At 39.0% G+C, this 13,322-nt stretch overlaps 1 protein-coding gene across 1 annotated transcript in view; it reads left to right on the top strand.

The window, feature by feature from the left end:
* Positions 1-13,322, top strand: part of COL4A4 (collagen type IV alpha 4 chain) — a 140,661-nt gene that overhangs the window by 101,726 nt on the left and 25,613 nt on the right. The window contains exons 33-36 of the mRNA XM_036857742.1: positions 127-190; positions 2,820-2,894; positions 6,639-6,746; positions 7,319-7,426. Coding sequence (XP_036713637.1) covers positions 127-190; positions 2,820-2,894; positions 6,639-6,746; positions 7,319-7,426 — 355 coding nt within the window. The remainder of the gene's footprint in view (positions 1-126; positions 191-2,819; positions 2,895-6,638; positions 6,747-7,318; positions 7,427-13,322) is intronic.

Genomic DNA, 13,322 nt, shown 5'->3' with positions numbered 1-13,322 from the left:
TTCTTTACCACTGCAAATTATAAAACCAAGTTAGTTCTAGAAAATTATAACTGGATCATGTCAAGCATGTGTCATTTGTATTTGAAATTCAATTACAATCTTATTTCTGTTTCATTAAACTATCAGGGTGAGCCAGGTTCTCCAGGGCCCCATGGACTTTCAGGACTTGATGGTACAAGAGGACCTAAAGGTATGGTTTGGAGATACAGCAGCCATCCATCAAGCTCGTAGTCCTGGGTATTTGTAGCATTGTGAGCAAGTACCTCTGGCATGAAAAGTAAAGTATATCAAACAAACTGCAACATTCAAAGAGTTCTTTTTAGACTCTACTAGATAGTCAAACAAGACCTAAATCATCTATATTTGTCATTCAGATCCAAGGGTACCATATAGAAAACAGCATGCCTGCAGGCATAGCACAATTTCCTCCTTGGTGGGAGTACTCTCAGCTGTCCTTCTAGTGACTGCAGCTCTATAAGTGACAGCTCAGGTGCAAGGAGACAGATCCGCATTGGTGGTCCATGTCCCCGTGCCCCACAGGAGCCAGCATCTCTTCTAAGGACTCCATAGGTACAGCTTTTGGGGACCCAGTTACAAGAGTCACGGTACACAGAGAAGGCCAAAGCCATGACTTCCCACCAAGTGCTAAGAGTTCACTTAAGAATTCCTGGGCCACACATAATTTACAATTGAGTTATTTTTACCATAAGCCAAGGGTCAGCAAATGTGTTTTTCTCAAAGGGCCAGATCATAAATATTTCAGCTGTGTGGTCTCTGCTATAACAGCTGTGCATGAAAGCACACACAGCATGAAAGCAGCCATAGACGATATGCAAACAAAGGGGTGTAGCTGTGTTCCAATAAAACTTTCTTTGCAACAGGCTGCAGGCTGGATTTGGCCTCACAGGCCTTAGTTTAATTTGTGCCAAAGACAGTATTGCCTTGTAACACAACTTGCATTCTACCTTTATCAGGTTTCCAGAGAAATAGGAACAGGAAGTTAACCCAAGGTAAAAAATGTCCTCAGAGAAAGAGAGGTTTCATTAACCCTTTATCCAGACAAACAAAACAAACAAATTCAGGGTATCTTAAATTGCAGCGTTTACACAAAAGCTTTAATATTTTTACTATTTTTGTGTACCATTGGGTTAATATTTTTCTTTAAATCTACTTTAAAATGATTCACCTTTTTAACCTTAGCCTTAACCTCACTATCTGTGAATTCACAGGCTTGTGGTACAGTTATATTTTATTTTAAAACAGATTAAAATAAATAACTTTAAAATAAGAAACAGTAATTAGTGAACCACCTAAAAATCTTCTCCCTTTACTACCAGTGAAACATGCTTTACACTTTGAGAGACACTCCATAAATAACATGATAACTGCTGTAAGAAAAAAATGAACTGTGAACATGTATTTATTCAGAAAGAATAACTTAGATCTTCTCTTCAGAAATAGTTACAAATAGGGAAGTTTTCATATTTTATTTTGACATTTTATAGCTTCAGTGTTCAGAACTCAGTCCTCTTCTACTCATCTATCCATTTATTATAGACCCTTTGCCTCTCTCAGAGAACAAACCTATTTCTTCTTGTTTCCTTCCTACTTGTATTTGGCCGTGTTTGCAAGGAAACGAAATGCAATGAAGGTACTTGGAGTAAAAGCTGTCTCGTGGAGCCCACAGATAATATAGTTCTGCAGGACCATAGTCTGAAGTAACCTAGCCCTTGGGCAATCCATGGTTTTTTCTCTTGAGACTTTTCTCCATGGTCTGTTTTTTACTTACCTGCCTACCAATTGGCTTTATCACTCTCTATTCAGTATCCTTTCTGGATATGTTTGGATTGCACTTGATCATGCTGTATATTAGGACATCGTGAAAATGCTTTTGATTTCTGCCTCAATAGGCAAGGGCCTCAAATTCTTACTTTTTATTACAATTCCTAAAGGGAAGACTGGCTGACCTGGGATGGACCAGATTCATACCCTTCAAACAATTAACCACAATTATGAGTAGGGTCAGGTGGAAGAGAACCTACCATAGGTGTGGGTGGGACCCCTTAAAAAGGGTGTTCGTGTGTAGGTGCTTTAAAACATGCCTAATTAGCTCTCTTCTTCTCTTGTAATCCCATCAATTTCTTGCCCTTCCCTACCATACCATTTTGAGTCCTCCATTTGTAATTGGCTCCCAGCTATATGTAAGTCCTTGTGTCTGGAAAGATGCAGCAGCAGTGTGGAACAGCTCTGTGGGACAGTAGGTGTCACTGCCTACAATGGCCTACAACTGCCTACAATGACCTACAAAGTGCCATCTCTTGTGAAGTCATCAATAAGATGACTTTTGTGATTTCGTTTTTTTACAAGGACACTGACTTGAGCTTCCTTGAAGAGAGCTTGAAATGTGATTGCAGCAGCTGAAGCAGTGACAGTTTCTGCTTTCTGTTTCTAAAAAAACAATATAAGGATACTCAGTGCCAAGTAATTTCTTAAATAGGTACCTAAATTTGAAATTATTTTAGAAAATTAAAAAATTTAAACTTATTAAGATCTATAGTTTCTTAATACTGTTATGAACTATAAAATAGTGTGTGTGTGTGTGTGTGTGTGTGTGTGTGTGTGTGTGTTTAAATCACAGCTTGCATCTATGTTTCTATTTGTTCTTATGTAAGAAAAAAAAAAAAGCATTGTTTCAAAAATCCTCTCCTGGAACATTGAGGATAGACTATAAAGGGAAGTATCATGAAAGTTATTAAGTCACTTGTATGAACAAAATTAAACTCTCTTAAATAATGTTATGTGCATTTTATCACTTACAGGGTACAAAGGGGAACCTGCAAGTCAGTTTGGCCTACCTGGTCCAAAGGGTGAGCCAGGGAGCCCTGGATATCCAGGTATAGCTATGTACTTTTCTTATTAAAACAAAAAAGAGTAAGTTTGGTTTGAAAAATAGTACAATTACTTTATCTTCCTAGCTGGCAATGGTTGTATCAGTATTTATTATATTCTCCCTTCACTTATTAAGATACCTATCAGAAGGATTATGTATAAGCACTGGCCTAGGAGGACACCAGGATTGTACACCAGCAACTCACCATCTTTTCTCCACCATGGCTCCCATGACCTAGGATGTGAACAACACACTTCCCTAGGCATGTCCAGATTTTGGCAGGGTCAAAAATGATTATTGCAAGCAATTAAAATTTGGACTGTTTTGCAAATCTATAACTAAAAATGATACATTAACAATAGCCACTCAGCTGACTACAGCTGCAGGTTGTCATTCCAGCCCTTTCTTTCCTACTCAGAAAAGCATAGGCGAGGGACTTCCCTTGGGGTCCAATGGTTAGGACTCTGCACTTCCACTGCAGGGTGCACGGGTTCGATCCCTGGTCAAGAAACTAAGATCCCACAAGCCTCACGGTGTGGCCAAAACAAAAAAGAAAAGCATAGGTGAATGCCCTGAGGAGTGCAGTTGCTGAGATATGATTGAATACCTCATTTACTAAGTTCTAATTTACTAAAAACCAAACCAAAAAAACGTAAAGGCTCATCATCAACAACAAATCTCAGTCTTTCAAAACAGCACTTCATTTATCAGCAACAATAGATGTGTAATCCCTCAGAACAGATTGTGATGTTCCAGTGAGTTCTTGCTCTTCGGTAGAGGCTGTGGCTGGTTACAGTAGACGATCCACAGCTGACAAAACATACACGTGCTTTTATTTAGTAATTCCACGTGTAGGAATATACCTTAAGTCAATAATCAGACAAATGTACAAAGCTCTGTGCACAGGGATATCCACTGCCTGGAAAGAATTTGTTTCTCCACAGGTGATTGGTTCAATAAGTGATGCCCAGTGTCATTCAGCTGATAGTGGACAGGTTAGAAGTCAGGCTTGTATTTAGATGGGTCCACTGTAAATTAAAATATCTCATATTAATAGTTTTGTGTATTACCTTAAAATTCTCTTCGGCAGTGGCCATGTTTCATTCCATACAACAGAAAGAATATCTGAGCAGAACTATTATGGGAAATTTTATTTCTTTGTTTTTATTTAATTTGTTTATTTATTTACTTTAAAGAATAAATCAAAATTCTTATTATTTTTAACTTCAGAAATTTTATAGAGTTTGAGTTGTCTTTACACTCTATAAATATCCACAATTCAGTAAATTATGGACACTGGGAAGGCACATTTAAAATAAGGAGAATGAATTAATCTTTGTTTTTATACCATAAGATTGCTAAAATGGAAGTCTAACAGAAAAACAAGCTATTGCACTGGCAAAAAATTCCTTTCCCACTCCCTTTCATACGGGTCTTTTACCTCTGGCATGGTCAAATAGATTTAGGTAATATAATATTTTAACTGAAATGTACAGCTTACGTGTACATTTGGAGGGGAAAATAGCTTTGAGGTTAGCATTGTGGAGGCTCATGAAAAGTACCAGAGGGAGGTCTCAGAAAGGAAAATCACTGGTTCAAAGTCAACCTCCTTTACCACTGAGCATATGGTCTTGGGCAAGTTGCTCATCATCTTTGAGCTATTTCCTCACCTGTAAACTGGCCCTATGCATATTACAGGTTGTTCTGAGGATCAAATGAGATTCCTTGAAAGCAATTTATAAACTAAAAATTGCTACACAAATGTGAAGTGTAATTCATCGTCATCATCAGTCAGCATAACATGAAGAGATTTTTCCACACTTACTGGTATTTTTATGTGAACCTTTAAGATAGTAAGATTTTATAAGCTAAAAGGAGTCCAAAATGGAGACCTTTGATATTACCTAATATTGTAAGTTAAAAATCATAGAACTGAGTTATTTTATATGTAGGCTAACTTTTTCAAGAAAATTTGCCTTGGTGTAATTTCTCTGGTCTCCTGTGGTTGTCACCGTTTAAATGGTTCCCTTTTGCTTAAAATTTTTAAATTACATTATATGTTATTCACCAGCACAGAGTTTACCTAAACATGCAATTTCCATTGGCTTGAAAAAAGCTGCACTGAATTTGAACAAGCCTAACAAGAAGGCGTAGATCTGCAGCCTGTCTCGGGATTTTATATGATTGTATTGGGTTCAGTTCTACCTCCCTTTTCTCTATTTCAGAGAGAAAATACAGTACAGATTAACTCACAGGTTCTGTTCTTAATATAACTGTGATTGGAGAGGCAAGACTTTAATATTTCAGTTTTTTCATTTGGAGGTGGGAAAAGGCTGCCTTACCTTTACTGCAAGAATGTTTTCAGGATGAATAAAACAATACACAGTGAAGCTCATAGATCTTAAATTTGATTGGGAACAAGTATAGACTAACATAGGCTTGTTTCTCTTGTGTGTTATAATAAATAGTGACTATGACCCCCATGGGTTTGTAAATATGGAACCATATATTTTATTTGCAGATTCAACTGGTCATTTTCAGCACAGACTATTGGTTTATCCTACAAATATAAATGGTATTGATATTGAAGTCATACATTATAAATAAACAAACACATGGGGAAGTCATCTTCTCTAGTAATCAAAGAAATGTAATTTAAAGTAAGGCTGAAATATCATTTCATCCTTACTAAATTAGCAAGAAAACAAATCAACAAATTAAAAAGTCCTCAATCAGCACGTGGAATTATGGTTTTGGGGCTGTGTGTGGGTGACATGTGGGGCTGTGAGCTGGTGGGGCATTTATCCAAACCATTTGGCAACCTCTGTCAAGAACCAAATGCTGAATGGTCTGTTCTAGAAGACTAAGAACAGTTGGGCCTTTCTCTTCAGCACGTCACTGTCCTGAGAAGGGGACTGTAGTAGATTTCTTTTAACCTAATAGATGTATCCACCAGATGTAATGTGTGGTTCTGGAATGGGACCTGGTATGGACTAACCAGCTGTGAAGGGCATTAAGGGGACGATTGAGAAAACTCAAATATGGAAGGAAGATTAGATGATATTAAGGCTCATTATTAATTTTCTTGGCTGTGATAATGTTACTTTGGCCACATAGGAAAATGTTCTTATTTTTCAGACTTACCTCCTGAAATATTTAGGGATGAAATTCCACGATGTCTGTGATTTACTTTAAAATCCTTGAGCAAATGCATTAAAAAGAACCAAAATATCAGACTGTGTTACCTAAAAATTCTACTCTTAGGAATTTTTCCTAAGGAAATAATTTAATAGGAGAAAAAAATTGATTAAAGATGTATAAAGATCATTATGCATAACAGCAAGAGTTAGAAATAACATGGATGACCAACAATAGAGAAAATTAGATTAATTAATTTAATTAGGGTTAACTCAATAAGCTATCAGCAGTTGTTTAAAAACAATAATTAGGAAAATGATATCAAACTTGGAAAATTACTTATGATACAATGCTAGCTAATTAAAAAATCAGAATATAAAATTGTAGGCCTTATTTGCACATTTGTTATACATATGAAACACTGTGTTAAATTGGTGGGATTATAGGTGTTTTGTTTTCCATTTTTCCTTAATGTTATCTTTTCAACAGAAAAATTGTACATGTAAAAAAGTAAGAATAGAAAAGAAAGAGCTGAAGTTGGAGGTTTTATAGATTCACCACCTTGAAGAGCAACTACAACTACTCAGATGTTTGGTCCTTCTTTCTTTAGGACATTTGGGAGCACCTGGAGAGCAGGGCTTGCCCGGTGTTCAAGGACCTGGAGGACCACCGGGAAGGCCAGGACCGCCTGGCTCCTCTGGACCAGCGGGGTGTCCAGGTACCTCAAAAGGAGCCTGGAGAGTTCCCGGGCACTCATCTATCTCTTGGTGTATGGGAAGAAGCTGGCTCTGCCATTTCCCCGACCTGTGACTTTGGACAAGCCACTTAAATGTACTATTCCTCACCTGTAAATTGGAGATAGACCAATATCACTGAGTTGGTCTGGGAGTAAATGAAGACAGCACCTTTCACGCACCTAGGAAGATACCAGGCACAAAGTGATGGTCTGACAGAGGAAAGCTCCTTTCCAACCTTCCCTAATGCACCTACCATTCAGGAGGCTGGTTTCCTTTTCTCCTTTAGACTTAAGCCAAACAGCACACATTCAACACAACATTTTCACGGCTCCTCCTCTTGCCAATTCAGAATCAAGTGAGAAGTTCAAATCATAATTGGCAACTTTAATCACCCAAGTGTATTTTCTCCTCTTGAGATGCAGTTAGGGGGTCTAGAAAGAAAAAGTAATAAAACAGTATCCCAGTTACCCATAGATCAAGAATATAGATGACCTTCCCATTTAACGAAACTCATATCATCTGGCTGTGTGAAAAACCTCCCTGTCGTCCTCAGGTAATCCAGGGCTGCCTGGGCTGCAGGGACATCCAGGAGAAATCGGGGATCCTGGGCCAAGAGGCCTCGTGGGGGATCCAGGGGCACCAGGTCTTCCGGGAATAAAAGGTAAGTCAAAAGGAGGCCCGACCCATCAGAAAGCTCCAGTGATGCTCCCACAAGCTCACAGTGCCTTTCTAGCACCCCAGTGACGTGCTCTGGGGCCTGGCTCTCTCCAAGGATGCCCGTTGCCGCCTCCTGTTCTTTCTTACTCGGGCAGCACTTGCCTGGTCTCTTGACCCGCTCTACCAAAATGATGCTGCTGCCCCCTCATTTTTTTTTTAACATCTTTACTGGAGTATAATTGCTTTACAATGTTGTGTTAGTTTCTGCTGTATAACAAAGTGAATCAGCTATACATATACATATGTTCCCATATCCCCTCCCTCTTGCGTCTCTCTCGCACCCTCCCTATCCCACCCCTCTAGGTGGACACAAAGCACCAAGCTGATCTCCCTGTGCTATGCAGCTGCATTTTGCCTATTGTTTTCCATGATGTTCCGGCCTTTTCATTTATTCTTTCCCCAGATAGTCAAGCTCCTGTTGTGTCCTAGATTCTAGGACACAATTAATTGTGTGATACTAGGCACACAATTTTGAAGAAAATAGACATGGTTCCTGCCTTGACAGAGCTCACAGTTTAGTAGGGGAGACAGATATTAAATGTATTTTTGTCAGTTGTGAAAAGGAAAAGGAAAAGAATAAGATGCTATGGAGAAAGAGGAATTAATATTTATTATCTTTTTTTGATAGAGAAACATTATTTTCCTGGTTAAGTTTTTTCCCTTTAAAAGTATAGTAGACTGGTAATAATATAGGTCTGGTGGAATAGAATAGAATAGAATAGAATAATTTGTTATTAACAAATATTCATGACCCTCCATACAGCCCTGGTACTTATGCCTTTTCAGTCCATTTCTTTCATTTTAGAAATTTTTTTTTTCCCATGGGTACCTTGTGTATACCTCTAGCATAACACTTACGTTGTATCATATTTGTTTGTTTAGAGGTCTTTTTTAAAAAGCAAGAATCATTTTTTAATGTTGAAGTATAGTTGATTTACAATGTTGTGTTAGTTTCAGGTGTACAGCAAAGTGATTCAGTTATACATACATATATATCTGGTTTTTTTCAGATTCTTTTCCCTTATAGGTTATTTAAAAATATTGATTTTAGTTCCCTGTTCTATATAGCAGGTCCTTGTTGGTTATCTATTTTATGTGTAGTAGTGTGTATATGTTAATCCCAAACTCCTAATGTATCCCTCCACCCCTTTCCCCTTTGGTAACCATAAGTTTGTTTTCTATGTCTGTGTGTCTGTCTATTTTGAATATAAGTTCATTTGTATCTTTTTTTTTTTTTTCAGATTCCACATATAAGGGATATCATATGACATTTGTCTTTGTCTGGCTTACTTCACTTAGTATGATATTCTCTAGGTCCATCCTTGTTGCTGCAAATGGCATTATTTCATTCTTTTTTATGGCTGAGTAATATTCCACTGTGTATATGTTACCACATCTTCTTTATCCATTCATCTGTCAGTGGACATTTAGGTTGCTTCCATGTCTTGGCTATTGTAAATAGTGCTGCAATGAATGTTGGGGTGCATGTATCTTTTTCGAATTATGGTTTTCTCTGGGTATATGCCCAGGAGTGGGATTACAGGATCATATGGTAGCTCTATTTTTAGTTTTTTTTTTTTTTTAATTAATTTATTTTATTTTTGGCTGTGTTGGGTCTTTGTTTCTGTACGAGGGCTTTCTCTAGTTGCGGCAAGCGGGGGCCACTCTTCATCGCGGTGCGCGGGCCTCTCACTATCGCGGCCTCTCTTGTTGCGGAGCACAGGCTCCAGACGCGCAGGCTCAGTAGCTGTGGCTCACGAGCCCAGTTGCTCCGCGGCATGTGGGATCTTCCCAGACCAGGGCTCGAACCCGTGTCCCCTGCATTGGCAGGCAGATTCTCAACCACTGCGCCACCAGGGAAGCCTTATTTTTAGTTTTAAGAACTATTTTTTGTATCCTTGGTACCAGTATATTCCTAGTAAGTCTGTTGGTTGGTTATTGTAAGTATTTATTTATTTATAGAAATAAATAAAAATTTAAATATATTTATAAATTTAAAATTTTATAATTTTATAAATTTATTTTTATAAATAAATACAATTAATTAATTAATGGAAAAATAGAGAATGAACAACTGAACAAGTAGCTATGAGGTTGAGAGTCTGTCCTCACTTCGATCAATAGTTGAAGGGTCCGGCCTTACTTGGTAGATTTCTATAACTGAGACCCCTCTATCTCCCTCCTCCTTTTTCCTCCCACTTACCTTCTGCTTGTTGGCCCATACATACACTAAATTTGGGTAAAATAAAAAGTACTTCCTCTCAGAAGAATTGGAAATCCCTTCTTTTGGGCTTAGTCAGTCTATTGTTTTGAAAATCCAAGTAATGTTTCTCCATACTCTCACCTCTTCACTCATCAGATAGATTTCAAATAACTCCAGTTTTCCAGCAAGTAGTAGTGTGGTGGTAAGTATTACCTGGTGCCTCTGTAGAAAGGGAAACCATTTAGTTTGAAGGGTTGGTACACTTACGAATTTCTATGCAGCCAAATAACTAGACGGGAAAAGCTCCCACCACAAGATATCTTTGTACTGTTCCTCTTCCTCTTCACTGGCATTTTTAGTAATGTGAAGTATAGTGATTGGTGATAAATTTAGGGTTCCAAACAAAATAATTTTGTATTTTTAAGAGTTTCATTGGTTATTGTGGCCGTTTCCTGTCTCTGGCAATCCCTATAGCCCTGGCGGGATATTCTTTGATGCTCTTTTGAGTGTCTGGAGCACAAAATTGATAAAGAACCAAAAGAAAATGTTTTCCATTACTTTACTTCTACTGCGTCTCCACTTCTTCCTACCCTCCTAGTTTAGTGAAATGGCAAGCATTTTCAAGTGTCCTGGTGCCATTTTATGCACTCAGTTTGACTAAAGTGACAAGGCTCATGTTACTGTTGTTGATTCTTCCTTCCCTTGAATTAGTTCGCATTTATCACATAACTTCAGTATGATGTGTTATTAAAAAACTAATAGCTAATGAATTTGACCGAACAACAAAATTATCTCCAATTACATCATAATTCGGTGCTATGAAATAATAAGTTTGTTAAGAAGAGAAGGTGAGAAAATGAATATATCAACCCAAATATTCATACCAGTGCACAGACGGATGCTGCAATGATGCTTCCTGACCATGCAGGGACACTGTTTCCCTGCAAACAGCCCAGTGAACAGCACAGTCTTTAAAAAAACCCCACAAAACAGTGAAATACATTCCTAGGAATGAAAACATCTCCAATATAAATCCATTGTTGCAGTTTATCATGCTGATAGAAAAATGAACCACACTCGGGCAGAAACGCTTTGAACTGAGAAACTAAATATTTGAAGTATGTTCTAAATAAGTCAAAGGGACTGATTATCTTGTTTGAACAAACCAGCTGCTGAACTCAAAGTTGTTTGCTCCACTGGAACAAGCCATATGGACTCTTGAGTCTTGCTTATGTTCAATCAGATTTAAACTTTAACTTCAACATATGTAAAAATGGCTTGATGCCTAGACTTAAATTTTCCAGTACCTATGCCTCTTAAAGGAAGATGCTCGATTTCCTAGTTAGGCATTCATATAAGAATGTAACAATGGAGGGCTTCCCTGGTGGCACAGTGGTTAAGAATCTGCCTGCCAATGCAGGGGACACGGGATCGAGCCCTGGTCCAGGAAGATCCCACATGCCGCGGAGCAACTAAGCCCGTGTGCCTCAACTACCGAGCCTGCGCTCTAGAACCCGCGAGCCACAACTACTGAGCCCGCGTACCACAACTACTGAAACCTGTGCACCTAGAGCCCGTGCTCCGCAACAAGAGAAGCCACCGCAGTGAGAAGCCAGCGCACCACAATGAAGAGTAGCCCCCGCTCACCACAACTAGAGAAAGCCTGCGTGCAGCAACAAAGACCCAACGCAGCCAAAAATAAATAAATAAAATAAATAAATTTATTAAAAAAAAGAATATAATAATGGAAACCTAGAGTGATAAGCTTTAGCATGAGAATGTGTAAAGAATGTAGACTGGGTTATTTTGGTGGGTGGCAGGTAAACTATTTCATAAGAAAAAAGCACCTAGAAATGCCTTTTATCAGCATAGAAATGCCGGGCACCTTACAGCTGTGAAAACCACAGAAATATCCTCCCTCCTTTTCTGCTAGTGTCCTCCCTCCCCTGCCTCCACGGCACTTACCACTCTTGAGGTAATTGCCTGTTTGTTCTGTCAAGTCAGGGATTGTTTCTCTCTTGCTCCCATTGTCTGGTCAGCTCCTGTCACTGAGTGCATTTGGGGACTGAGACTTCGCTGTTAGGGGACCATGTCTTAGGCTCTTGTGTGTCCCCTTGGTAGGCACTCGTGTATTTTCTGAATTAAAGAACTCAATCTTATTTCAGAATCTGTTTTGATACTTTTTCCACTTTGTTCAACCTTTACCTGTAGTCACAAAGAAAGGTCTCTCTTTCCCATCGGCTTTCAAGTTAGGGTGACCAGCTGTCCCGTTTTGCCTGGGACGGAGGGGGTGCTCAGGACACACAACTTCCAGTGCTAGAACTATAAGAAGGTCGCCGGCAGATAGGGACGAGTTGGTCACCCTAGTAAAATTTTACACCTGCTAAAGGTCCCTGGGGATAGAGTAGCATTTTCAGGCTTTAGAACAAAAGAAAACCTCAGAGAGGGAATCCGGTCACGAAGAGTCAACTGGCTCACATAGATAGAAGCTGCTATTATGATTATGGCTGGGGTGGGAGAGTAGATTCTCCGACTAGAGGGAGGGCACCCTGGCCTGTGAGTGCAGCAAGATGCGGCCTTAAATGATGGTTGTTAAGCCCAAGGACGACCAGAGAGGTGAATAGAGAATGCTCATTACCAAGGAATGTGCTTTGTGAGACTAATTGCCTCTCCTCTGCCTGGTATATATTTTCGGCATGAACAACTTTTTGATTTAGAGATGGGATGGATAAAAAAGCTTTCAGTAAAAAGGAAAAATTGCCCTTAAAACCCTACCCAGATGTAGCTGCATTCAATTTAGAAAGATAACACTGGGTCAGATAAGGGTCAGCCAGTTCAACAATGGCGAGAGGCTGAGGCTGTGACAGTGCAGGACCTGGATGTGTTGATGTGACAATGGAGAGTTGGCAGGAGCTGAGACATCCCACCCCCAGCCAAGTCCCCAAGCCATCAATCTTGGTGGCTTAAGTTGGAGATCAAAACACATTGAAATAGCAGAGTAGTCTCAAAAAATGTCTTATCATTTCAGATAGACGGCAATAAATACCCAGATTTGGCAGATGAAGAAGGTCTGTGTGTTCTTCTGGTGCAAACTTGAAACATTTGCTCATAAATAGGAAAGAGAATTGGAAAATAAGCTCAGCCAGAACTGATAAAAGTGGTTAGGAAATAGGAGCTTTAGGGAAAAAAAGGGTGCATTTCCCCCCCCTCCTTTTTTTTGGTGCAAGACAATATGGCTTATTCCCACCAATCTAACGTTTAGATTTTAAAAATAGAATAACTCTGTTTCTAGTACTGATAAAAAATAAAATGGAGCCAACTAACTGTTCCATCTTCCAGTAAGAAGTCTACAGAGGACTTGCTTTAATGAAGAGATAATAATTAGCACTTGAATTCTTTATATGCAAATGGATAGCACTAACTTCCCCAAATCTTACTCATCCGATAAATCTATCGATGAAAGATGTGACATGCAAATAGAGATTGGAATCCACCCTTCTTTATAGCTTTCTCTCCACCTGTTCAATCCCTCACCCTCCCTGTTCCACACTTGGTCATTCACTGATTCATTCATTCACTCACTCATTCATTCAACAAACACTTATTGAGCACCTACTGTGTGTCAGGAGATATGCTA

Source organism: Balaenoptera musculus, chromosome 7 (assembly GCF_009873245.2).
Source record: "Balaenoptera musculus isolate JJ_BM4_2016_0621 chromosome 7, mBalMus1.pri.v3, whole genome shotgun sequence".
Lineage (NCBI taxonomy): Eukaryota > Metazoa > Chordata > Mammalia > Artiodactyla > Balaenopteridae > Balaenoptera > Balaenoptera musculus.
The sequence above is the reverse complement of the archived record's forward strand: the minus strand, read 5'-3'. Positions and strand labels throughout refer to the sequence as shown.